This window comes from Stegostoma tigrinum, chromosome 6, assembly GCF_030684315.1.
Source record: "Stegostoma tigrinum isolate sSteTig4 chromosome 6, sSteTig4.hap1, whole genome shotgun sequence".
NCBI lineage: Eukaryota > Metazoa > Chordata > Chondrichthyes > Orectolobiformes > Stegostomatidae > Stegostoma > Stegostoma tigrinum.
This window is the reverse complement of record NC_081359.1, coordinates 76,071,540-76,097,979: the sequence shown is the minus strand read 5'-3', so window position 1 is coordinate 76,097,979 and position 26,440 is coordinate 76,071,540. Positions and strand designations below refer to the sequence as shown.

General features: G+C 39.8%; 1 protein-coding gene across 6 annotated transcripts in view; it reads right to left on the bottom strand.

The window, feature by feature from the left end:
- Positions 1–1,468: 1,468 nt before the first annotated feature.
- LOC125453102 (anoctamin-7-like) overlaps positions 1,469–26,440 on the bottom strand; it is a 65,870-nt gene continuing 40,898 nt past the window's right edge. For 2 of the 6 annotated variants that reach the window (XM_048532204.2, XM_059646676.1), the window contains 9 exons: positions 25,951–25,987; positions 21,755–21,864; positions 21,507–21,658; positions 18,718–18,895; positions 17,038–17,167; positions 15,021–15,154; positions 12,696–12,776; positions 10,670–10,755; positions 1,469–3,741 (listed from right to left, as the gene is read on the bottom strand). In XM_048532204.2, coding sequence (XP_048388161.1) covers positions 10,696–10,755; positions 12,696–12,776; positions 15,021–15,154; positions 17,038–17,167; positions 18,718–18,895; positions 21,507–21,658; positions 21,755–21,864; positions 25,951–25,987 — 882 coding nt within the window. In that variant the 3' untranslated portion in view covers positions 1,469–3,741; positions 10,670–10,695. Of the gene's footprint in view, positions 3,742–8,902; positions 10,457–10,669; positions 10,756–12,695; positions 12,777–15,020; positions 15,155–17,037; positions 17,168–18,717; positions 18,896–21,506; positions 21,659–21,754; positions 21,865–25,950; positions 25,988–26,440 lie in introns of those variants that run through there. The other 4 variants (XM_048532205.2, XM_048532207.2, XM_048532206.2 and 1 more) reach the window with 4 other exon arrangements.

Genomic DNA, 26,440 nt, shown 5'->3' with positions numbered 1-26,440 from the left:
CTAGGGAAGTGATTGTTGGGCCTTGCTGAGATATTTGTATCATCAATTGCTACAAGTGGGATGCCAGAATACTGAAGGTTGACTAATGTGCCATTATTTAAGAAAGGTGTTAAGGAAAAGCCAGGGAGCTGTAGACCAGTGAGCCTGAAGTCAGTAGTGGGTAAGCTGTTGGAGGGGAACCTGAGAGACAGGATTTACATGCATTTGGAAAGGCTAGAACTGATTAGGGAAAGCCAACATGGCTTTGTGCTCGGGAAGTTGTCCCTCACAAACTTTATTGAGTTTTTTGAGGAAGTGACAAAGAAGATTGTAGAAGGCAGAGAGGTAGACATTGTCTATGTGGACTTCAGCAAGGAGATAAAGGGTCCCCATGATAGATTGGTTAGCAAGGTTAGATCACACGAAGTCCAGGGTAGCTAGCCAGTTGGATATAAAATTGGCTTAAAGGTAGGAGACAGAGGGTGGTAATGGAGTTTTCTTTTAAGACTGGAGGCCTGTGACCAGTGGTATGCTGGGCTCACTGCTTTTTGTCATTTATATAAATGATTTTGACAATGACTATTGGAGATATGTTTCGTAAATTTGCTGCTGACACCAGAATTGCTGGTGTTTTGGACAGTGAAGAAGATTACCTCAGAGTACAACAGGACCCTGATCAGATGGGCCAATTGGCTGAGGAGCAGTAATGGAGTTTAATTTAGAAAAGTGTAAGATGTTGCATTTTAGTGAGGCAAATCAGGGGAATATTTACACAGTTAATGCTAGGGCCCTGGGGAGAATTGTGATCAAAGAGACTTAGGGGTGCAGGTGTAATTCTGTGAAAGTGGAGTTGCAGGTAGACAGGACAGTAAAGAATGCATTCGGCATGCTTGCCTTCATTGGTCAGTGTATTGAATACAGGAGTTATGATGTCATGTGTGTCTGTACTGGATATTGGTGAGGCCACTTCTAGAATACTGCATTCAATTCCAATCTCCCTGCTATAGGAAGCATGTTTTTAAACCTGAAAGGATACAGAAAATATTTACGAGGTTTTTGCCAGGATTGGATGGTTTAAACTCAAGGGAGAGGATGGAAAGGTGGAGACTATTTTCCCTGGAGAATCGGAGGCATGTTTCAGCAAGGAAGTTAAAGTTAACATAAAGGCAAAAACTAAAGCATTTTATATTGCAAACACTAGTGGCAGGCTGGAAAATTAGGAAACTCTAAAGATCAAGAAAGGGTTATTTTAAAAAAGTAATAAAAAGAGCAAAGTTAATAGACATTAAACATTTTTATGCTTCATTAATTATCTTTCATTTTGATTCTTCTCCTGAAACTTGTGACTCAGGGGGAGATGCTAGCTCTACCAAGATCCTTTCTCGTGTTCGGTTATGTATTTCTGTACAGAGTACACACACATGCAGGCCTGCTTAACAGGATGAAAATCCTGAATTGACGTTCTTTTAGTTTATAAAACATGGTGGATTATTAATGGATCTCAGCTGAATGGTGCATGTACTTTAGGGATAGGATGGAAGTATAACATCTTTATAAGCAATTGATTGACATTCAGAACAAAATAAACAATATCAGCATTTATTTGTTGTGCTCAATAAATTGTTTAGAAGAAATTAAATATTACAGTCAGTTCACTGATCTTTACACAAAAGAGTATAAAGAGTGTAACTGAACAGAAAAATGTCATATTTCTGTCCATTTTAAACCTTGTTTAATTTTCCAATTAGGATTTGTACTTGAATGAGATTTGCCAGCCTCTCCGTAGTTAAATATTGTAGAGGCTGATGCAGCTGTCTCTCAGTAGAAACAGCCATGTGGAATAGTCTCTCAATGGTGTTGGGTGTGTGGCATGCTGATGTAAAGTAGAGAGGTTGAGAAATCATTGCCAAAAGGAAACCAACAATCTCTCATATTGGTGTATGGGTGGTATGGGATATCGCACATGAAACATCACATTGAAGCACCATTGAGTAGTATCCCAATTAGGGAAAGTCAGGGTAGGTCCAGGTGGTGCCAAGTTGTGGAGGGCTTTGTGCAGCCTTGTAAAATCATAGGCTGAAGGCACTACTGGTTTTCATGAAGGTTAATTAACATTATTAAGATTCGGGCTTGGTGCCAATGGCAGGCAAGGCTGTTCCACTGACTCTACGCTTGTTTGAGCAGTATTTATAAACTACCCCATATTCACTGAAAATGACATGGCTGCTATTAGTAAAAATACAACAATGCATCCACAAATAGCAGCAGTAGAGACAACATACTGATACAGTTATATAGAAAGTGGAAGCAAGTAAATGATTTATTGTATATCACACGTATAAGAATCAAGTTTCATAAGGGTAAAGCAGGAAGTTGAGCCCATTTTAAATTGACAAAACAGCACTGAAAGAATGAACATTACTAAACTTTGTTGCTTTTGGTACCGAGCAAGTATTGATGAAAATTACGAGCTCAATGCAATTTGAAAAGTATCTTTGCAAACAAATCATTTAATGCCTGCTTAGTGTAGATCATCTTCTGGTGAATTGGCTGCAGGAAGGTGGTAGTTTAGTCCAGCAAGGTATGTAAGAATATTTATGTTCACAGAGCCAATATCATTGAACAAGCCGTTACAATGGCTTTTCCTGTGTGGTTTTAGTTGGAAGTTCTGATGTTTAGGATCTATCTGTTAGGACAGTTAGCTAACATACCTTGATGTCAGCAGATCATACATACACTGTAACATTTGATTTCACACAGCTTATCAGATTGGACTGCAGCGGCTCATTGTCATTTTCCCAAGGGCACCTAGAGCTGAGCAATAAATGCTGGCCTTATCAGGGATACCCACATCTTGTGAATGAATAAGCTCAAGTACATCATCGTTCTGAAAGTAAAAACACTCTGGTTTCTGTTTAACATATGTATGTATGATTCTTGACAGAATGGTGTTCTGCACGTGAGCTTTCAGCATCAGGATTAGAATTCCTTACTGTTCTGCATCCTCTTGTTCTAGGCTCAGATAGTCAGACGTCATGCAGTCTTTTGAGAAGTACATTTGAACTTGGGCTTTTGCGAGTGGAGCAGATTCACTATTCGTGATCAATGGGAGAGTTCTGTGGCTGAACTTTCCTATTGCATAGGAATAACTATGTCAAGGCAGCATTGAATTTTTACATTGCAGTTTCTTTATACTTAGGCCGAAACGAAGGATTCTAACCCGAGAGAATCTTTCTGTGAAAATTTCCCACCTGATCATATTAAGAATCTTGTCACCTCATGTTTTTCCCGGTTTCATTTTCCCAGCACTGGGTCAATGGTCCATAGACATAAGCAGTTGTCATCCTTCATGCTCGACTCCCAGCATGAAGTATCAATTTGACCACTGACCACACATTTTCCATTAGAGGTCATTGCTTTGCAGTTATGACCAGACAGCACTGAGATCAACCTGTTATGAACAGTTAAACTCTGGATCTGATCAGTGGGAGAGGAGAAAGTCTGGATCAGGCTCTGCTTTCAAATCATGACAAATTTCGGATCTTCTGAGGGAGTAGAGTGTTCTGTGGTTCGCATTGCATCAGGGTGGAACAGACCAGAGCAAGCCTGGAGGCGAGCAGTGGCTGCAAAGTTTCCTAATGAAAGCCAAAGCGGCAAAGTCCAAATTGGAGCAACAGTGAGATCCTTCCTGAGTCCAGACTTGTTTTCTAAAGGGACATCATGGTGGCACAGTAACAATGGGAACTGCAGATGCTGGAGAATCTGAGACAATAAAATATGAGGCTGGATGAACACAGCAGGCCAAGCAGCATCTCAGGAGCACAAAAGCTGACGTTTCAGGCCTAGACCCTTCATCAGAGAGGGGGATGGGGTGAGGGTTCTGGAATAAATAGGGAGAGGGGAAGGCAGACCGAAGATGGAGAGAAAAGAAGATAGGTGGAGAGGAGAGTAGAGGTGGGGAGGTATGGAGGGGATAGGTCAGTCCAGGGAAGACGGACAGGTCAAGGAGGTGGGATGAGGTACTAGGTAGGAAATGGAGGTGTGGCTTGGGGTGGGAGGAAGGGATAGGTGAGAGGAAGAACAGGTTAGGGAGACAGAGACAGGCTGGACTGGTTTTGGGATGCAGTGGGTGGAGGGGAATTGCCTCACAAATTTAGGACTTGGATTTGATTCCAGCCTTGGGAGACTGTCTGTGTGAAGTTTACCCATTGTCCCCATATCTGCACGGGTTTCCTCCCACAGTCCAAATATGTGCAGGCTAGCTGGATTGGCTATGCTGAATTACCTATACAACTCAGGACACCATGGGGTAAGGTGGACTAGTCATGGTAAATGCAGGGTTATGGAGAATAGCGTAGGGGGTGCTGGGTCTGGGTGAAATGCTGTTTGAAGGGTCAGGACAGACTTGATGGTACGAATGGACTCTTCTCTGGTTTAGGAATTCTATGATTCAAAAAGTGACGTGGGCAAGAGGAAACAGCTGATGAGGTGAGTTTTTTTTTTAAATTGTTTATAGTTTGTAAGGTCCTTATTTGGGTTTTTAAGCTAGTAAGGGCAATAGTGCTGAGATCTGGAGAAGAAGGGCCCTAAAGAAATTAAAATGATCTGGTTTTAAGGGCATTCTAAGGCATGGAGGAAGAGTTCAAGGCCGTGGTGTGCTCCTCCTGCTCTCTGTGAGAAGTTGAGTTCAGTTCCATTGCCTGGGAACAGAACAGGTCCAAAGGGTGTGTCTCCAGCTGCAGCTCCTGGAAGCTCAAATTTCAGAGCTGTAGCAACTGATGGGGACACTGTGGTGCATCCCCGAGGCCATGAATATCAGGGATAGCACCTAATGGGAGGAGACCACACTGCAGGTAAAACTCCACAGGCCGGGAGAGAATAAAAAACCACCAGGTCAATATACAATCCTTGTCATCATTGAGGACTAAAATAAGAGGAGTAGGTGGATAGGAAGATTAGGCAGGAGTTCCCTGTGGCTACTTCCCTGCGAAACTGATACACCAGAGAGCATAAACTCAGAGTAAGGTGTCACCCATTTAAAGACAGATAAGGAGAAATTTCTTTTCAGAATGGAATTATTTACTGCAGAAGGCTGTTGATACTGTCTTTAAAATATACTCTAAGCTGAAGAAGGTAGATTTTTAAATCAGTCAGTCAACAATTCAAGAATTACTGGCAAAAAGATTTGAAGATTATCCGATTAGCCATGATCCCATTCAGTGACAGAGAAGACTCAATGGCCTAGTTCCACTTATGTTTTATGGTCATAAGCAGTCTAAAATATTATGTACCTTTTCGAAGGGCTTTGAAATTTCCTACCCTGAGAACATTCCTGTGCCCTTACTACTTTCTCCCCAAATGGTATTCAACGTAGATGAGTTCCGATATAGAACTATGAGAGATTATAGACGGTATTCAGCAAAAGACTTCCTTGCTCAATGTTTGACCTGATATCATAAAACATGATGGAATCTGGGGTCAATGTAAGGATTCCCAAAACAATTAGCAATCCTGATATCCAAAGAATTATGCAAAACAAAAACTAACTTTTTGGATTTTAAAATTAACTCAGAAAAAAACTGGTTAGTTTCAGATTGGGGAAAGCACTTTCATTGTTATAAAATTCCAAAGGGAATAAACAGGAAAAACAAAATGCTTCTGTAATTGGAAATGAACATATTGGTCATTCTAGGTCTTCATTTTGAGGCATACAAGACAAGCCAGAACAGTATGCATCATTTCCAAGTTTTACTGTTTTAACCTTTTGGGATAACTCATGCTGAAATAGGTCAGCCTCATAAAAAAACATTGCATTTGTTATCAGATTATGAGTAAAACTGTTGGGTGTGCTGCAGATGAACTAGGTTTCAAATATTGCAGTCAGTAAAACATATATCAAAATAAACTTTTAATTATGTTTCATCCCTTAACTACTTCTCGCAACTACCCACTGGGAGAAAGGAATCAGATACTGTTGACCAACATATTTTAGGAAAAGTGCATGGGATAAGTGGGGTATTGTACTGATATGGATAGGAACTGATTAGCAGACAGGAAGCAAAGTGTAGGAATAAACAGGTCATTGTTTTGAGTGGCAAACATCATGGGATACTGCAGGGACCCCAACTATATGAATGATTTCAATGAGGTGAACTAAATGCAAAAATCACAAGCTGGGTGGGGTGGGGTGGTGAGCTGTGCAGAAGAAGTGGAATTGCTTCAATGTGACTTGAACAAGTTGAATGAGGGGGCGTGTACATGGAAGATAAAATGATACTTTAAACTTTGGTAGCAAAAACAGGAAGGAAGATGATTATTTGAGTAGTGATAGATTAGGAAAACAGGAAGGTGCAACAAGAGCTGGGCATCCTTATACATCTGTTGTTCTAAGTAAACATGCAGGTGATGAGGGCAGCAAAATGTTATGTTGGCCTTCATGGTGGGAGGATTTGAGTACAGGAGCACGGATGTCTTGCTACAGTTGTACATGGCCTTGATGAGGTCACACCTGGAGTACTGTGGGCAGTTTTGGCCTCCTTAAGTGAGGGATGATATTCTGTTGCACTTCCTTCAGAGCCAAAGATTTACCAGACCAACTGCTGGGGCAGCAGAATTGATATTGAGAGTGTGGATCGGTTAGGACTAAATTCATTGGAGTTTAGAAGAATGAAGGGGTAATCTCAGAAGCATTTAAAAAGTCTAACAGGACTAGAAAATTAAAACAGGAAGGATATTCCCAATAATTAGGCATTCCAGGATCAGGATCACAGTGGAAAGCTTGTGAACGTGTCCTGGAAATTCAAACACACTAGCAGTTCTCCCTTTATTAACAATACTTGCTCTTTGCTCCTCTCAACAATTTGTTATTAAAATGATTTCCCTTTCACAAACCATGTTGACTCTGTTTAATTGCATTAACTTTTTTTTAAAAAATGTCCCACCATTTCTTCCTTGTTGGACTCTTAGCATTTTTTTCCCACCAAAAATTGACATGTGTTTGGTTCACTAGACTAAGTTCTGGCTTTCCGTTAGGCTCCCCACTCCCCATCACCTTGGACAACTGCTGGAACACTCCTGGAATCCAGAAAAGATCTGGAACTTTTTGAACAATGCCTCTATCTCTGCAGCTACTTCCTTTAGTACCCTTAGATGCAGGTCATCAAGTGCTGATTGCCTGTCTGCCTTAAGTGCCATTAATTTGTCAGATATATTGTCCCTCGTGCTCAAGGGCCTTTCCTCTCATTAGTATCTCGCTCATCTGTATCTTTTGGATGTTAACAATGTCCTCCACGCAGAGGATCAATGCCAAATATTTGCTAAATCATCTGCTATTTCCACTGTTCCCCATTAGCAATTCCTCCGTTACGTCCTCCCATGGTCATATTAGCTAATCTGTTTTTGTACCTCTATAGCTGCACCTGTTTTGTATTTCATACCAATTAACTTAAGCACATGAGAAAATGGAATCTAAAGTCATCCACATCTGGTCCCTAAATCATTTCCGGTGTTCTGAGATGCCATTAGTTTTTGGTGTATGTCAACCAAATCAAAAATAAAAGCTTAAAAAAGTGTACAAGAGGCAGTCAGAGTATCCACAGATAGCGCATCCTTCTCATAGCTTTTTTTTAAAAAAAAGTGACCACAAGTTCTGAGCATTATAAAATGTTAGTGTAAAAATCTGTCACTGCTAATCTGCTAACCTTCCCCTTCAGATTTTCCGTGCTAATCCATTTTGGAAAACACTTCATTCATACATCATTAAGTGCTCTTTTATAAAGATGGAGGACATTGGTTTTTGATTAGAAGAGATGGCTTGTACATTGGCATTACTGCCACAGCCTTCAGGACTCTCTTCTCTGCAGCAAACTTAACTATACTGTCCCCTATTACTGCTGCGTAATATTTCTTTCTCTTCTCTCCCCCACCCCCCCGCCGAAGTTGCACCGTGAACCACAGTACTACACAGTCAGTTAGTCATCCTCCCTGTAGGCGATTCACTTACCAACACCAGCAGCAGGAATTTCATAGCCAGTGCCCTTGCCCAAAGGGTAAGACTCCATAAGAGTTAAATTTTGGACCCTAATATCTACTTCATTTGCAGTTAGACACTTGAGACCCATAGACTAAATTTGATACAAATCAAAAATCAAAAGGACTGCCAAATCCAGAAACACTGAACAGAGCATATGCAGTGTTTACTCACCTCTGTTCCTGTGTTTGGCAGAAACTGAGTTACAACAAGCATTCGGGCTCCTGATAAAGTAATAAAGAATCTGGGTCATTTGTAGTTCCAGGGAATTGAGTATGGGGATATACCCTACAATTAGGGACAGATTTCCAGATTTATGAAAGTTTGATGGAGTAATTTAAATAATAAAAAAAAACAACACTAGCTGAACCAAACCGATGAGCCAGTTGAGAAGCAAAATTAATACTTAGTTTATGTAGGGCTTTTAATTTACTAAAACTGAGTGAAGAGTTTCAGAGGTGTAATAGCATTTTCCAGATGTTGAAACTGATAAGAGAAGACATAATCTGAACAAGTAGATCAGTTGAAGAAACAGGGATTCAACTTACATGCAGTAGTGACAGAGCAAACAAGTTTGTCAATTACACAATCTTCGTGGGAAACAAGTCTAATAGTGACAAGTACACCTCTTTATGCTGTGACATGAAACTATGTGCCACAAAATATCCAGAGAGTTGAAGTGTATCAAAAATAATTAAGTGATTTTAGAGAGCGGGATAACTGGTCATACACTGTGTTAGCAATTATTGAAATGTGTACCATAGTTGCACAATTTATTTTGTAATACAGGGCATATGGTGACACCAAGAGTTAGTATAAACTAAATATCTGGGGGGGGGGGGGGGGGGGGGGGGGGAGAAGAAATGGTGGTGGGAGAAGTGGCTTGCTGTAAATGATACCATAGAATGAAAAAAAGGTAGTGGCAAATTTGCATTGAAAATATTCTGATAAGTCATTAAAATTAAAATTGCATTATACAACATTGGAATATTGTTCATGTAATAGAGTGGCACTGTGTAATTCCTTTCACATAATGGGACAATTCCATGTGGCACAGAGGACTAACAGCAGTCGTGTTTCATAGCATCCTCTTGTTGCTCACTGAAGATGATTTTCTAGTGATTCAGCAAGCGTTAGTGACAAATTCACAGCTACTAACATTTGAAATAAGTTCATAATTAAAACAAAATGTACATGGATGAATATGTTGCTTTGTGCTAAAGTGCAATGAAATTAAAAATTTAAAAAAACTGACATGCACCCCTTTGGTTATCACTTCACAAATAAATTGGAACACGCAAGCACACCCCTTCTGATCTGCTGTGAAGATCTGGCTGTATGGAGGTCTCTCCTTGAAAACATCTTCTGGACATTGCATGTTGTATAGAACACAGTCAAACAGTTCACTCTGAATTGCTCACATTCCATGACTATTGCATTTTACCATAAAGTTGAAAAAAAAGGAATTCATCACAGATTGTCAATAAGTGCATTGAAGACACCAATTCAACTCCCATTTGGGGAGTATCAATAAACTGAGGCCTATATTCAATTGTTTTACATTGTGCTTAGTGACATTTAAGGACTTGTAAAAACAAAGAAGTTACAGTGAATTTATTTGTTTATACTGACCCCTTACAACTGGAGTCAACCAGGATAAGATGCGCACTGATTTGTGGAAGTATTTCAGCACTAGCGTTAAATGGTCATAAAAATATCAACATTTACAAGTGACATTGTGCAAAAGCTGACCTTAGCATAATGCTGCATTTTTTTTTCACTTGTGTTACTTTGGTTTAAAGTACTGTTTTTTAAAAAAAATCTACAGCAGGGCAAGGAATTCATTTTAGCTTTAGTGACTTGGAATAGTGGAATGCATTTATTTTGCCCTTACTGTGATGATAAAAAGGCAGGATTACATCTTACCAAAAATGATTACAGTTTAAAGACTACAATAAATATATTGTAGACAATTTGTTCTTTACAATTCATTTTTCCATTCAAAGCTCAGTAAATGTTAAGAGATTATATTTAATAGTTGCATATTTAACTACTAAAATGAAGAATAACTTTCATCTCAGTACTAAGGCACAACAGTACCATCGCTAGGTTCATTTTAATGTCACTTTTGCCCTTAGGTTTACAAATGCTCTAGTTAGTTCATAATATCTTCAAAAGTAGCAAGTTTTGCCCCACTGATGAGCTAGAAATTAACATGTTAGTTTAATTGTCATTTTATTAAAAATAAAGCCATAAGTGAAATAACCTGAATCTACTTTAGTATCAAAAAGAGAAAACTCATTAAGTACAATGTAATAAAATAATCAGCATGCCAAATTATTCAGCTTAGAAGAGGAATTTGTTGATCTTGAATGACGTATCCACAATGTGATTCATTACGAATTACAGGAATAAAGTGCAGTTTAGGTCCAATCATTTCAGCAGGACCTACAAGCAAATTTTTTTTTAAAAAAAAGTGATTCATGGAAATCAGAAAACAGTTGCTAAGCCACAGAAAAATCTTACATTTATATACCAATCTTTAATGCAATTAAATTCTCTAAAATGGCTCATAATAGGAAGTCTAACCAAATTAAATTTGTACAAGGATGACCCATAATTATAAAAAAAATTCAAAAATGTCATGAGCAAACAACTTACAGCCATGTTGAGATTGTCTAGAATCATTAGAATTGGTGAAGGCTGCTTGGATAACCTCTCATTTTTGTCGCAACTTGATATTTCTCCTAAAATAATAAAAATAACAGAATGCAGTTCCAGCCAAGGATGTAGATGTGTAATTATGGTATTAATGCCATTGTAATGCTGGGAACTGACAGACAGAATACAAATGCACAAAATCATCCTGTTTGGATCATAAATCATTATTTCTGACTACAGTTAGACTTCCAACTCTGGGTTAATCTCAACAGTTGCAGCGCAACAATCCAACCAAGAGGCATTAAGAGTGAACCTTTGTAAAACTTGCAAGCCCTTGATGGTTATAGGTATCATAGTCCTCGGTGTATATGTATAAGCCATTTAAAACATCTCAAAGCCTCTTTTGACAGGTATTGGAGAAGGTAACTATGTAAGATAGTTGGCTAAGTGATAGTATAGGTGATTGGTTGAAGAGTAACTGGTTGGGGTGAGGTGGTAAGTTGATACAAAAAACAGAAAATCCTGGAGAAATTCAGAAGGTCTGGCAGCTTCTGTGGAGAGATAAGCAGTGTAAATGTTTTGAGTTGGATATGAACTCTTCCTCAGAATGCAGACGAATCATATTGGAAGGTCAACTTTATCTCTCTCCACAGTTGCTGTTAGAAATCTGGAGTTTCTCCAGCATTGGTTTTTAAGAATTCCAGCATCTTCAGTACTTTGCTTTCAGTAAGAGGGAGGGTGGGTCAGATAGGCAGGGAAATGAGAGTTTTCCTTCTCAGGAGCGGTAGAAGGTCTGGAATTCGATTTTGTAGTTAGCCAGGAGTTAGAGTAGATTTTAATCCCTCTACCCTTCTTCGGCTAGGAACTAAGGCAGTGAAAACCCACTAAAGCCTCTGAATGTCTCCAGAAGTGAATCAGAGGGCTAAAGCCAACAGGGTTTTGCTTATGAGAAATAACGGGAACTGCAGATGCTGGAGGAGTCCGAGATAACAAAATGTGGAGCTGGATGAATACAGCAGGCCAAGCAGCATCATAGGAGCACAAAAGCTGACGTTTCGGGCCTAGACCCTTCAGAAAAATGGGGAGGGGGACAGGGTTTTGAAATAAATAGGGAGAGGGGGGGAGGCGGATCGAATATGGATAGAGGAAGAGATAGGTGGAGGAGAGGAGTCTGACAAGTTAAAGGGGCGGGGATGGAGCCAGTAGAGGTGAGTAGGTGGGGAGGTAGGGAGGGGATAGGTCAGTCCGAGGGAGGACGGACAGGTCAAGGGGGCGGGATGAGGTGAGTAGGTAGGAAATGGAGGTGCGGCTTGACGTGGGGGGGGGGGGGGGGGCTAGGTGAGAGGAAGAACAGGGACGAGCTGGGCTGGTTTTGGGATGCAGTGGTCGGGCGGGGGGGGTGGGGCATAGATTTTGAAGCTTGTGAAATCCACATTGCAGCCCAATGGTATCAGGGTTCCCAAGCAGAATGATTTTCTGTTCCTGCAACCTTCAGGTGGCATCGTTGTGGCAATGCAGGAAGCCCAGGATAGACATGTCATCTGAGGAACGGGAGGGGGAGTTGGAATGGTTCGCAACTGGGAGGTGCAGTTGTTTACTGTGAACCGAGCGTAGGCGCTCTGCAAAGCGGTCCCCAAGCCTTCGCTTCGTTTCCCCGATTTGCTTATTGTTGGGTCTTGCTTATTGCAAGTTTGAACTTCTTATGTACTCTAGAGAGGTCCCGATGCATCTTTCAGGTTACATCTCATTTCTGACCAACTATTTAGAAACCAGAAGATCCAAACCATTATCATTTCTACATTTAATTGGAAATATCGTGGTCAATGGAATGCAGAGAAACATCAGTTCTCATTTGTGATAAAACTTACGAAATCAATCAATACTACCATGTGCTCATATGTTTGTAACTCCAAAAATACTTAACTAGCATAGTAGACAAATAAACATCAAATTCTACAGAAAAGAAAATCAGTTCCTGGTGTTAGGACAATGACACAATATGGTGTAGTATATTAAAGAGACTTACCTTCCTCATTGCCAGGAGTACATGTTGAGGAATATCTGGTATGATAGTCGACAGCAGGAACTTCACCACAAATACTATATGCTAAAAGAAATATTTTCCTCCTAGTTACATTGCACATGTTTATGTGGCATCTTTATTGCAGAAATTGTTAAGAGAATGAGAAACAAGATTGCAAAACACTGTCAGAGAGAGCGTCAAGCTTCAGGATATTCTTGAAGAGGAACAACAGAATTCCAGAACTTGATCCAAATCAGGAGAGAGAATACATTTGTTTCCAGCGCAACATGCAACCAGCATTAAAATGTTGTGTGGCTCATTTCAGTTATAGGTTTCACAAAACTTACATCCTTTATTTTATAAAGTTCACGTAAACTTGAATGTGGTTTCTTCGAAAAAAAGACATGAATGCTCTAATTGAGTGCTGTAAGGTTTCAACATATGCATCACCATCCCTCCCAACACTACTGGGTGTATTCCTTGTTACAAAAAGCGAAGTTGGAAATTACCTATTTCCTATTGCTATAAAATCATTTTAAGCCAAGCAATATAACACTTCACACCATCTGGCTCCCAACTGAATACCCTCAGTCAGGACAGTCCCAACCATTAAAACGTATTGTAATTAGGGACAGAAGTACCCACTTTCTTCAAATACTGAAGTGGAATCTTAGAAGAGTCATTTTAGACTCAAAACATTAGCTCACTGTCTCATCCACCTGATTTCCAGCATTTTTTTGTTTTCACTACAGATTTCAGCATCCGCAATTTGCTCCTTGGAAAATTCTATGCTTTTTGCACACTTTCCTTTTTATTCTTGAGCTTTAAAACCAGGTTTAACAAAACGGATTAATGCTTGGTGCATTGTCAAGCTTCCATACCTTTAATTGGAGGTCTGCCACACGCATCAGTGCTGGGACCAGTTATTTACATTGTAAAATGACTTCAACGCAGAAAGCGAATGCATTGTAGCCAAAATTGGTAATGACAAATAGGCAGGAAGGCAAGTAACGAGGACAGTCTGCAGAGGAATATAGACAGGTTAATCTAATGGGTGGAACTTAGATCAATATGGGGAAATGTGTGAGGTTATTAATTTTGGCAGGAAGGAGAGGAGTGGAGATTATTTAAATAGAAGAATACTGCAGAAAGCTACAGAATAGAGGATTTGGGAGTCCTCACTGAATCACAAAAATATAGCATCCAAGTTTAGTGGGTAATAGGGAAGACCGATGGAATATTGACCTTTATTTCAATGGGAATAGAGTGAATTAAGGATGTTGTTATGCTGAACCCACAGGAAAAAAGGTACTATCCAGACCACGATACTGTGAGCAGTTCTGGGCCCCCAATGAGGAAGGCAATACTGTCATGGGAGGCAGTTCAGAACAGGTTCAACAGACTCAGGCCAGGTACAAATGGACTACCTTATGAGGAGATGTTGAGTAAGTTGGACCAGTACTTGTAGCAGTTTAGAACAATGAAAGACAACTTTATTGAAAGGAACAAGATTCTTGGGGAACTTGACAAGATAGACGGAGGAGTTATTTCCTTATGTTGGAGAGAGTGTAAGACCAGAGGAAATATCAGAATAAAAGAGGGCACAATTTAAAATGTTGTGAAGAATTTCTACTCAGGAAGATAGCAAATCTATGGAATTCTGCGCCACAGGAGGGCTGTTGAGACTGGGTCATTAAAAATTTGTCTCCATCTTGAACACGCATAATAAGGAAGGGAATCAAGGGTTTATGGGACAAAGGCAGCAGTGCAAAGTTGAGGATGATTAGATCAACCACGATCTCATTGAATGAGCAACAGTTTTTGGGCCGAATGGCCTATTTCTGCACTGATATATTATGGTCTTGTGGTCACAGCCTACTGCCTGCAGAGATCACACTTCACTCTGGTCTGAATGGAGCAAGAATTTTAAAAACTACAATGATGTGCTCTAGGAGAACTAAACAAAAATACACAGAAGGAGGAAGCAGATCCTCACTCATGGATGGCTCATGAAAAACCCTCAAACATGAAGCAAAATTATATAGCGAATGTACTGTTTGTGAACTAGACCTTTTCTTCAACCCAGCTCACATGACACAAAGTCACATTAAAAAGTACAGTGACTGAGAGAAAGGTCCATTCTTGACTTTGTAGATTTCCCAAAGCTTTGCACTGAGAATAACAAAGATCAAAACTCTCAAACTCCTCCTTTCTTCTTTCATTAAATAGCAATTTCAAGAATGTAAAGTTACACAAATCCAGAAAAATAGAATTGAATATTGTTGAAAAATTCAAAATCTTAAGTGAGATTTGATGATAAAGTTGTACCTCAATTACAATGAGGATGATCAATTGTTCATGGAAAGGCCTCTCCCTCCCAAAATCTGTGTTGAAAGCAATCACGCAGGCATTGGTCACCACTGCTACTCCATTGATCAGATCTAATATTGTCAACCATTGACCTGAAAAACAAAAAGGAAGAGACATTTTCCATTACATCAAATACATGCAATCTATAAACAAGTAAACAGCTAACGATGAGAATCTATGACTAATGTATGCTAGAAAGTCATACTAGATTGGCAATTTATTTTCTGAAAAGTTAGTCCAAATGAGCTATTAAAACATTTTTAAAAAGTATAGCAAGATGCCATTTATGTTCTTCTAGACAGATTTTTAACAAAGCTTCAATACTACTTGATCATCTAAAATTCTTGCCTTTCATCTCAATTTACAATTGAGGCACAACTATATTTATTCAAGGGAGACAGTAGGAACTACCTATTCTGGAGTCTGAGATGACAAAGTATGGGGCTGGATCAACATAGCAGGCCAGGCAGCAGGGGAGCAAGAAAGCTAGCATTTCAGGTCTGGACCCTTCTTCAGAAATGGGGGAGGGGGGTGAATAGGCAAAGATAGGTGGTGGATATAGGAGCAGATAGGTGGAGAGAAGACAGGCAGGTCAAGAGGCAGGAATGAAGTCAGTAAAGGAGAATGTAAGTCGGGAGCTGGGATGGGTGTCAGGTAGGTAGGAGGGAAGATGGGCAGGTCAAAGTGGTGGGGATGAGGCTAGTGGATAGGAAGGAGGGTGGGGGTTGCTCAGTGATGAGAGGGAAGCGGATAGGTGGGAGAAATGATGGGCAGGTCAAGAAGGTGTGTCAAGACAGGCTGGTCTTGGGAGGAGGTCGGAGATGTCTTCAAATCTCGTTAAGAATTATTTCAGAGATTGAGAGAAGTGTAAAGATCTGCTTGAGAAATGTCATTTGGTCCTGTGTTCACATATTCAAGCAAAGTTGCATGCAGAATGTCATGATTACAATATCACCTGATATCAAGAATAATTTAGTTTTGTTTTGACTTCCTTGTTAATGGCCCAGTTTAAAAGCGACTAGTAACAGATCACAATTTGACAGATTTTAAACGGCAGCCATTGTTAGATAGTGAAATTTTTTTTGACCGAACTGTCAATGACTTCACATCTTCAGAATACCACAAGTTACTTCTGTCAATTCAGTAACAAGGACCTGTATGCAACAAACAAATTCATGTGCAGTTAAGTGGTTTTATTACTGAGTCAGAATGTGCAGCAAGTCAGGAGTGGCAGCATCTGTGGAGTGAAAAATAAAGTCCAATAAAAGGGCCATATCTTTTGTTTCTCACAGATATTGTCGCCAGACCTGCCGAGTTTCTCCAGCACCTTTTTTCCCCACATTTCAGATGGCCAACATCTTCAGTTCTTCAATTTTAGCCTTTTTCATTGTTGATTGAGAACAGTACTATCCTATATATTCCTTTTAAAAAGTGGCAGACAAGTTTTGAAGTCTATTAAAAAATTCAAAATATCTAAGGAGTACACTATTGAAGGAATGCTATACTAACAGTGTCAATCTGGCTTCTGAAGTGGGATTGGGAAAACAACCTGACTGAAGTGAATATGCAACTGAATCAAAGTGACTGATCAATTAATGACTACTTCCACAAATTGAACCCTTTACAAATCAAGAATCCAGGAAGCAACGCAACAGTGTCAATAATCTTCAAATTTAGAAAGTTTGACTGCTCAACACTGCATTATCCAAGAGCCTCACCCAAGATGGGTTTTTTTTTGCATGAAACAGTGTCACAGTTCCATGCAAAATGAGATTAAGATCTTTAGTTTGATAAATCAAGATTATCTCAAGATTAGAAGAGTGGATTGATATCATACCATCATTTTCTTTTCTCCATGGTCACAGAATGAGAATTAGGAAACAATGCTTAATTACTTCACATGCATTTGGGTTGAGTCAATGTAACATTTTCAGTTAGACAAATCCGGATACAAGTCATTCATACAATATCTTACCGATGTTTTGAGCCATGAAAGCAATGGGGCGTTTATACATCCATAACAGTCTCTTGGCATCAACACGTATATCACACAGAATGGTTATGAAGAAAAGAAGTGGTGCCAGAGGAAAGGAGATGGAAAAAAGCTGGAAACAAAATTTGGAACAGGTCAAAATTAATAATACTTTCATTGAATGTCCATGTTAATATACATAATTCATTAAATTGTAAAAAAAAAGTGTCTTTTCATGCTTTAGGCACGTGCTCAAACTGAATAATAAGTATGTCCAAATAAAGTATCTGCAGAAATATATGCATCATACATATCAAGCAATGACCATCTCCAAAAAGACAATTTTTAAGCACTCTCTTAACATTCAACGGTTTTACCATCATATTCTCCACAGTCAAAATTTTGGGGGTCACCAATGATTAGGCTTCAAATGAATCACAGAATCAACCATATAAATACTGCGACTACAAAGAGCAGACAAGAGGCTGGGAATTCTGTAGGATGGTTTCTTAAAAAAAACCTCAATCATTTATGGGATCAGGCATCACTGGCTAGGCAATATTTATTGCCTATCCCTAATTATCCAGAGGGCATTTAAGTAACAACTGAAAGTCTGAAGTCACATATAGGCCAGATCAGATAGGGATGACTAATGCCCTTCAGGAGAAGGAAACTGAAGGAGGTTGGTTTTGTCCCCCCAACAAGTCGACATGCTACTATGATTATCATTATACGCCTCATCCAAGAATTGCTTGACACTCCAATGTTTTCCAGCATTTACAAAAAGTTACAATTTAGGAGTATGTGACAATGATGCACATTACTGGAGGAGCGCAGCTCACATAGCATTGAAAGCTCAGTACCATCCATGGCTACCTGCTTAACCACATGCCATTCACCACAAAGATTCATTCCAACAACATACCGGGTCAGTGTATACCATCTCAGAAGATTTACTGCAGCAAATTATCAAGGCAACAGCACAGCACTTTCCTGCAACTTCTACTATCTAAATAAGCGAGGGCAGCAGATGCAAAGGCACAGCATCAAATCAAGATTTGTTTCTCTACCAAGCTACACAACATCTGGATTCAAATATTTCCATTCTTTCATTGCTGCTGGGTCAAACAAAGTGCATTTTTACAAAAAAAAATTGAAATGATAGATGCCCTCAGCAAACTGAGCTTCATAGAAATGTACTCCTACGTGGCACAACCACAAATCACTTAACATGCTTCTTCATCTGATATTTTAACCGTCTGTATTTGAAATAAGGGAGGGAGGGAGGGGATGATGATTTACCAAAGTAGTCAGTGTCCTTAAACCTTGTCCCCGCCAGGGGTAGGGCTTTTAGATTTGATATTTTGTTGCTTGGAGCTACAATTTAGTTGAAAATTGTGAACATGTACAATATTTGAATTTTCTTGGAATGAGTCAATGCCACTCAATTAGAAGCTGGAAACGGTATTCCAAATAATATAACCAAGAATTTAAATTCAACTGATTTTCTAAAATTATTTGAAGAACAGCAGAGGTGGTGAAGAGCAAGAATTGATAGGGTGGAGAACAGATACATGGGTTTCCTAATCCATAATCCAAAAATCTGTCAGTATGCAATTATCTAAACTTCAGATTTCAAAAAGATGTTTTCTCTAGTCTCCATATTAAAATATTCAACTGTACCATTTGGTAACCATACTGTATGATTTTCTCTGTATATTCCTCCAGTGTGAAATCTCCAAGGTCTGGTTTCATGGATTCTTTTATAATACAATCATCCACTGTTAATTGTGAAGTATTTTGTGCAGATAACGTCACTTTCAACTTGCTGTAGATTCTGTTTTTAGACTTCTGCAACCATCTGCAAGACATCAAAAATGAAAAAAGGTGCAAATACAATCTTCATACTTTACAGCTATATTTATGTGTATAATTTCTGATTGTGACCCAATTAGATCAAGTACTGTGATGTAGGATGGTTTTTTTAAAAAAAACTCAATCATTTATGGGATCAGGCATCACTGGCTAGGCAATATTTATTGCCTATCCCTAATTATCCAGAAGGCATTTAAGTAACAACTGAAAGTCTGAAGTCACATATAGGCCAGATTTAGGCATGTGCTCAAACTGAATAATCAGTATGTCCAAATAAAGTATCTGCAGAAATATCTGCATCATACATATCAAGCAATGACCATCTCCAAAAAGACAATTTTTTAAGGACTCTCTTAACATTCAACGGTTTTACCATCATCAGATTCTCCACAGTCAGACCAGAATTGCACACTACCCTATCTACCTGGGACTTTACTTTTCAAGGAACTATTAACCTGCACTCCAACGTTGTTTGTTTTTTTTTCTTTTTCTTTATTTTTGCAATACTCCCTAAGACCGCACCATTTAAGTGTATGAGTCCAGCCATGATTTGCCTTTCCAAAATTTATCTTAATGAACCTCCATCTGTCACTTGCCAGTCCATCGGCAACAAAGACTGTCAATCCTCAAAAAAACGCTTCCTCATCTGTTTTCAATGTGCACTCACTCATTCTTATACTCTGATCCCCACTATCAAATGAGGAACATCTCAATGAACTATACTGGTGATTAGGAAATGGGCAAATGGAATTCAATGGAGAAAACTGAACTGCATTTGGCAGATGAGGAAACATTTTTCTGTGCTTCTTGCACAGTCAAGTTGATAAGTAATTGCTGGCTTCTTGAATCACTGCATTCCATGCATTTAGGCACACAATGTTGTTGGGTAAGGAAGTGCAGAGGTGAAAGCAACGTGACCATCTTTGATATGAAGGCAGCGTTTGGTTTTGTGTCACGTCCTGTGGGCTCTGGTAAACCTGCAGACACCAGCAATGTCGGGGAGGGGAACCACACGAGACAGTGGTTGCAGTTATTGGAGGTCAGTCAACTCACCTCCAGGACACCTCTGCAGCAAGTTCCTCATGGTAGACAGATATTCTTTAAATATACTTATTCAGGAGGTTATTACAAACCTCTCAAACAGATAGGACTTGTACCCAGCTTTTTGGTTCAGGAGGTATGGCACTACCACTGCACCATAAAAATTACCCTGAACATCTGCTAGGGTTGTGGCCTAGGCTCAACCATTTTCACTTTCAATTACCTTCCCTCCAACATTAAAAAAGGTCAGAAAGTATGTAATGGATGCATTGATGGTCAATTCCTCAAAAACTGGAGGAGTCCAATTCCAAATGGAGTGGGGGAAGACTGAGGGGTGACCTCAGAGGTCAATTAAAATTAGGAGGAGGTGTATAAGTAAGGTAGATAGTGAGAAAGAAGGTGAGTGAGTCTAAAACTAGAGGGCATTCGGTTTAAAGTGAGGGAGAGGAGAGACATAAAAAGATCCAGACTGACAATTTCCACCGCCACCCACAGACAGCGGTGAGTGTCTGGAACGGGCTGCTTGACAATGGTGGAAGCAGGTACAAATTTTGTCACTTAAGAAACAAACATTTAGACAGGTACATGGATGATAGGTATGGAGGTTGAGCAAATGCAGGCTAGTGGGACTAGTTTAATTGATAAAACAAGGCAGCATGGGCAAGTTGGGCTGAAGGACCTGTTTCCATGCTGTAGACCTCTGTAACATGTGCAGCAAGACCCAAACTTCTCAAACTGGGGGTCACTGAACGGCAAGAAACATGTGCACCACACAAATACCAAAATAATAACCATCTCTTACAAGGATTAGCTATACCATCTGTTCTTAACATTCAATGGCATTATCATTTTGAATTCCCCATGATCAAATATCACTAACAAATGACCAGAAACTGAACTGGAACAGCCACGATCTCTTGACTTCCCAGAGCTTGTCTACCACCGAACTGAGAGATGGAATATTTTCCACGAGTGCAGTGCCAACAGCACTCAAGTCGCTCAATACTAGTGAGGATAAACAGCCCTGCCAGATTGGAGCCCCACTCACCACCCTAAACATTCATTCCATTAAAAACACTAATACACAGCAGCAGCTGTGTTTACCAGCTACACAACACATTGCAACAATTCATCATGGCCCCTTTGATAGCACCTTTCAATCCATTGATTTCTACTAACTTGGTTTTAGGCAGTGGGAGAGAAGAAAGAGTTCACTAGACTGACGTTGTAGCTGGCAGAAATATGGAATTACTTGCTGTAGGAGTTTCTAGCCTCTGACTTATCCTTGCAGCCACAGAATTTATCTGGCTGGTCCACTTCAAGGGTGACCTTCAGTGGGTTGATTCAGCAATGGTAGTGTCAAACAGAATGGTTAGTTTCTCTGGTTGGAGATGGTCATTGCCTAACATGAATGACTCGAGCCCAAGCCTTAATCATTGTCTACGACTTATTGAAAGTAGCACATGCCCATGTGTAGTGTATGCAGTGTCATAAATAGAACTCTTATAACTTCCACTTAAATAACATAGCAAGTGTTCAACATCGCAAAGACTTACGGTATCAAAATATCCGTCACAAGTTTTGGAAATAGTTTGAAGATCATGAGTATAACAACTTGAATACCAAGCTCTGACATACAATTGTTCAGCACCCCACAATTATCTTCAAAATCAGTCAGTCCAAGTAATTGAAAAAATTTCTGATTGCTCTAGAAATAAATTTGATATCAAGAGGTAATAGTTTTGTCAAAACAAAAAGCACCACAAATACTTTGAAAATAAGTGTTCTACCTTGCTTTACCTACCTTTCTCAGAAATGCAATGTAAAACAGCGAAGCATAACTATTGGCAAAGTGGAAGGCAAACAGCTTTAATATCAAGGCATTATTGTAATTGGTCTGAGTCCTGTGGTTTTCTACAGGGAAAAGCAGTTCTGTTAGAATTGGTGTTGTCTGGTATGAATAACACTATTAGGAACAGACAGTGTAAATGCTTAATAGCTCTTTTTGGTTAACTAACAGCTCTAGTCTAAGGCTCTCAGTCAATAGAATTTATATTCCTAATAAACAATAGGCTCAGTAAAAAGGACAAGTGCTGTAATACTTGGCACATCTGTTTAAAAGATACAGAAAGTCATAGAATCTTACAGTCATAAGGTGCACAAGACGACATGAAATCTACACTATAACAAAGTGTGAAGCTGGATGAACACAGCGGGACAAGCAGCATCTCAGGAGCACAAAAGCTGACGTTTTGGGCCTAGACCCTTCATCTGATGAAGGGTCTAGGCCCGAAACGTCAGCTTTTGTGCTCCTGAGATGCTGCTTGGCCCGCTGTGTTCATCCAGCTTCACACTTTGTTACCTTGGATTCTCCAGCATCTGCAGTTCCCATTATCTATGAAATCTACACTTCCCATTTTCCAGCTCCTGGTCCATGGACTTTAATGGCCTTCTCTGCTCTGAAGAAGAGAACCTAAGCTTATTCAGCCTCTCCTCATAGCTAAAATGCTGCACCCCACACAAAAGGATGAATTAACTCAGCATTCCCTTCAGTGCAATCACCTCTTTCTTTCAGTGCAGAGACCGGAAAGGCACGCTGCTCCACCACAACCCAATGAAACAAGTTCTGCTCTGCTCTTGTAATTTATACCATGACTGATGAAGGCAAACATACTGTCATTTTTAACTACCCTATTAACCTGCCCTTTGCCTTCAGGGATTGTGAACAAGCACCACGATCCCAGAAATTCCTAGTGTACTGCCATTCACCGAGTACTCCCCAATCTTGTTACATCTTCCATAGCACATAACTTTGTATGTGCTACTTTTCAGGGTTAAGTTATATCTGCCACTGATCTGTCCATCTGACCAACCTGTCCACATCTTCCGTAACCCAAAAATCTTTCCCCCTCACCCCCACTATCAAACAGTGAGACAATGGTCATCTTCAAACTAACTTACCATTCCCTCTCTTCTCATATATAGAATGCAATATATAGATAATATATACACACTTATACAGCTGTTGCATGTTTGCACACATTATATATTTTTATGTAATGAATGCAGGTACATACGTGCATATAGAAAAGCAAACCAAAAACAGGACCCAGCACTGTAGTACATTATTGGACACCAGCATAAAGCTTTCCCCCTTCAACCTCTGCCTCCTGCCACTGAGCCAATTTTGGAAGATAGATTTCCTTGTTTGTACATTAACATGCTTCTTTAAAATTCAACTAACATGTATTTTCTCAGCTATTATTTAGAAACTTGTTTTATAATTAAGTCAATGAGGCAGATCAGATTTAAATTAAAAAACAGCACTCTTAAAATTTACTTGTTGTAACACATTCATGACTATTGCTGTGAGCAACAATGATAAATTAAAATACTATCCAGTTATCATATTTCCTTTGCAATGAGAATTAGAAAGCCCAAATTGCTAAACACCATAAATACTAAAAATGTGTATTTATATTCTCCCTTTCACAACCTCAAGAAATCTTCAACTGCATCACAAGCAATAAAACACTTCAGTGTGACTACATGTTACACACAAGAAATGTGGCAATTAGGTTGAACACAAGTTCCCAAAAACAACGATGCGATAACGATCAGATTATCTTTCATTAATGCAGGATGGATAAATATTAACCAAGACACTGGAGAGAATGCCACCACTTTTCTGGAAACAGCAGCATGGAATCTTTTACTTTCACCCAAGAGGACAGATTGAGCCTTGGTTTAACACTTCATCTGATAGACCAACAGGCTCTTAACTTTGCACTCTTATCGTGATAGCACACTTGGCTCAACCCAACAAACCTAAATAGCAAAGAACCCAAAGCACAAACATGGAGAGGGAAAGCGAAAAAAATTACTTGAGACAAATACAGAAGCTACTGTATTTTCAGATCTAGTCTACTGAAGCAAAAAGATTTTCATACAATTTTTATTTACTTTCTTCAGCTGCTGGGTTTAGTTGAGATAAAGTGAGAAATCTGCTAAAAAGGCATGCACGCTTCATGGAGGGATATTATATAGATGTTTCTAGAAATACATCTTGGTCTGTTCAATGGAGGCTCAGTGAGAAAACTATCATGGTCTACTTGCCTCAGCTTTAACATTTCTCATCCCCATTACCATCAAACCAGGGGGATCACCTCTGGTTCAGAGAGTGTGCAGAAGGACATGCCTGGAGCAGCAGCAGGCATTCCTAAAAATGAGACATTGACCTTGTGAAGCTATGAAACAGGACTACTTGTGTGTGAAACCACGTAAAGCAACAAGCAAAGAATTGACTATAATACTTCCACAACTAATGGATCATATCCAAGTTCTGTAGTCCAGCCTCAGTTATGAATGGAGATGGGCAATTAAACAACTCATTGGAGAATGAAGCTCCACAAAAAAAACGACCACCAAATGATTGGTCAGCCCAGCACATTAGGTGAGAAAGATAAAGACTAAAGTACGTGGAACAATCTTCAACCAAAATGCCAAATGGCTGATTCATCTACAAATGGAGGCCAAGAAGTCCTCAACAGCACAGTTGTCTGTTTCAGCCAGTTTGATTCACAGAAACAGAAAACAGGAGCAGACCACACAGCCCTTTGATCATGCTCTGTCACTTGTTTTGATCATGGCTGATCATCCAACTCGATAGCTTGTTCCTGCTTTTCACTCCGTATCCTTTGGTCTCTTTAGTCCCGGATGGTATATCCAAGGCCGTTTTGAAATCATGCAATGTTTTAGCCGAAACAATGTTTCACGCCACCTGATAATCAACAATGGCTAGAGGAACAGAATAAGACAATGATTAATGGTGCCCTGATAGCATTCTGGCTGCAGTGCTGAAGAAGCATGCTCCAGAACCCAGCACTCCTCTTGCCAAGCTATTTCAGTACAGTCACAGCACTGACATGTACTTAACCATGTGGAAAATTGCCAAGCCAGGTCTTGTTTGCAAAAAGGACGGCAAATCTTCAAAATGATGGAAGGGGTCATCAGCAGTGCTAACAAGAAGCCCCCGCACAGCAATAACCCGATACCCAATTCGGGTTCCACCAGGACCACTAAGTTCCTGGCCAAAAGAACTAAACTCCAGAGGTGCGAGTGACTACTCTCAACATTGAGGCAGCATTAGAATGTGGCATCAAGGAACCCTAGCAAGATTAGAGTTAATGCAAACACTTGTTTGGAGTCATACTTGGCAGAAACAGAAAAATAGTTGTGCTTATTGGAGGGCAATCACCTGAGCTCTTAAGACATTTCTGCAGGAGTTCCTTAAAAGTAGTGTCCAAGGACCAAACATCTTCAGCTACTCAGTGATAATGGTCAGAAGTGGGAATATTCACTGGTGAGCACAATGTTCATTCACTGTTCATGACTCCTCAGACACTGAAGTAGTCCATGAGCAAATGAGCCAGACTTGTACAATATCCAGGTTTGGAATGCAAAGTGCAAGTGATAATTACACCACAGAAGTGCCAGGTAATGACTCACTTACTGTCTCTAAATGAAGACTGGATAGGTGAACAATGAAACAGTCAAGTCTAGGAGACAGAAATAGAAATGGGTGAGGATTTCAGTGACTGATTAGATCAAGCATGGCCAAAGCGATGTTATGCAGATGGAACTAGGCAGAAAAGTGAGAGGCAAGTGTTATTGTGGTGGGTGTCTCAACTGTGGGTCACAGATACAATGAACAACATTGCTTATTTAAAAAGATTAATTCCTGGTATATTTGTTTGCTGGCAACAAACATAATAGCTCCATCTTAAGAAAAGCACCAGAATGAAAAAGTTTGACTCCCAAAAGAGAAAGGCCCTGCCGAAACTTAACTGATGCTGTTTTCAGCATTATCTTTGCACCCTCTCCCCCAGCCCCTCCCTGCAACATCTAGCGCAAAGATATGCCAGTGTACAAAAAACTGAGCGTTAGCATCCTTTTTCAGAATTACAGTATCAGTAACAAGTAACAATGCTTAATACTTACCCCAATCTGTCATTTTAACCGCAATTATCTGATACACCTAAAATAGAAGTACCTATTGTTAAAGAATGAATGCCACAAATTAAATTCATTCTGATACATGAAACTTACTCAAACAAATATACATTGAGTATATTCAACAGCTCACTGAGGTCTATGCTAGGTCCCATGACTGGAGGCAGGGCAATTGTGAGGGCGGGGGGGGGGGGGGGGGGTGGGAAGAGATCCAATTTAGGAAAAAAAGATGCAAGGTAATAATAATGGAGACGCGCAACAGATTGTAGGAAACAGTTCAAGGAGTAGTACATTATGGGAGTTGTAGTCCTTTGTAAAGTTTCAGGGATTAAGGAGCCACCAGCAGGCCTTTTGGAAAGGTAGATCCTACTGCAGTTCTTTGAGGAAGTAAATGAGTGACTTGAAAGAGGAAATAAAAAAGTGCGAGGTTGTCAAATGAAGTGAGACAATACAATTCCCCTTGGGCATTAGGAAGGAG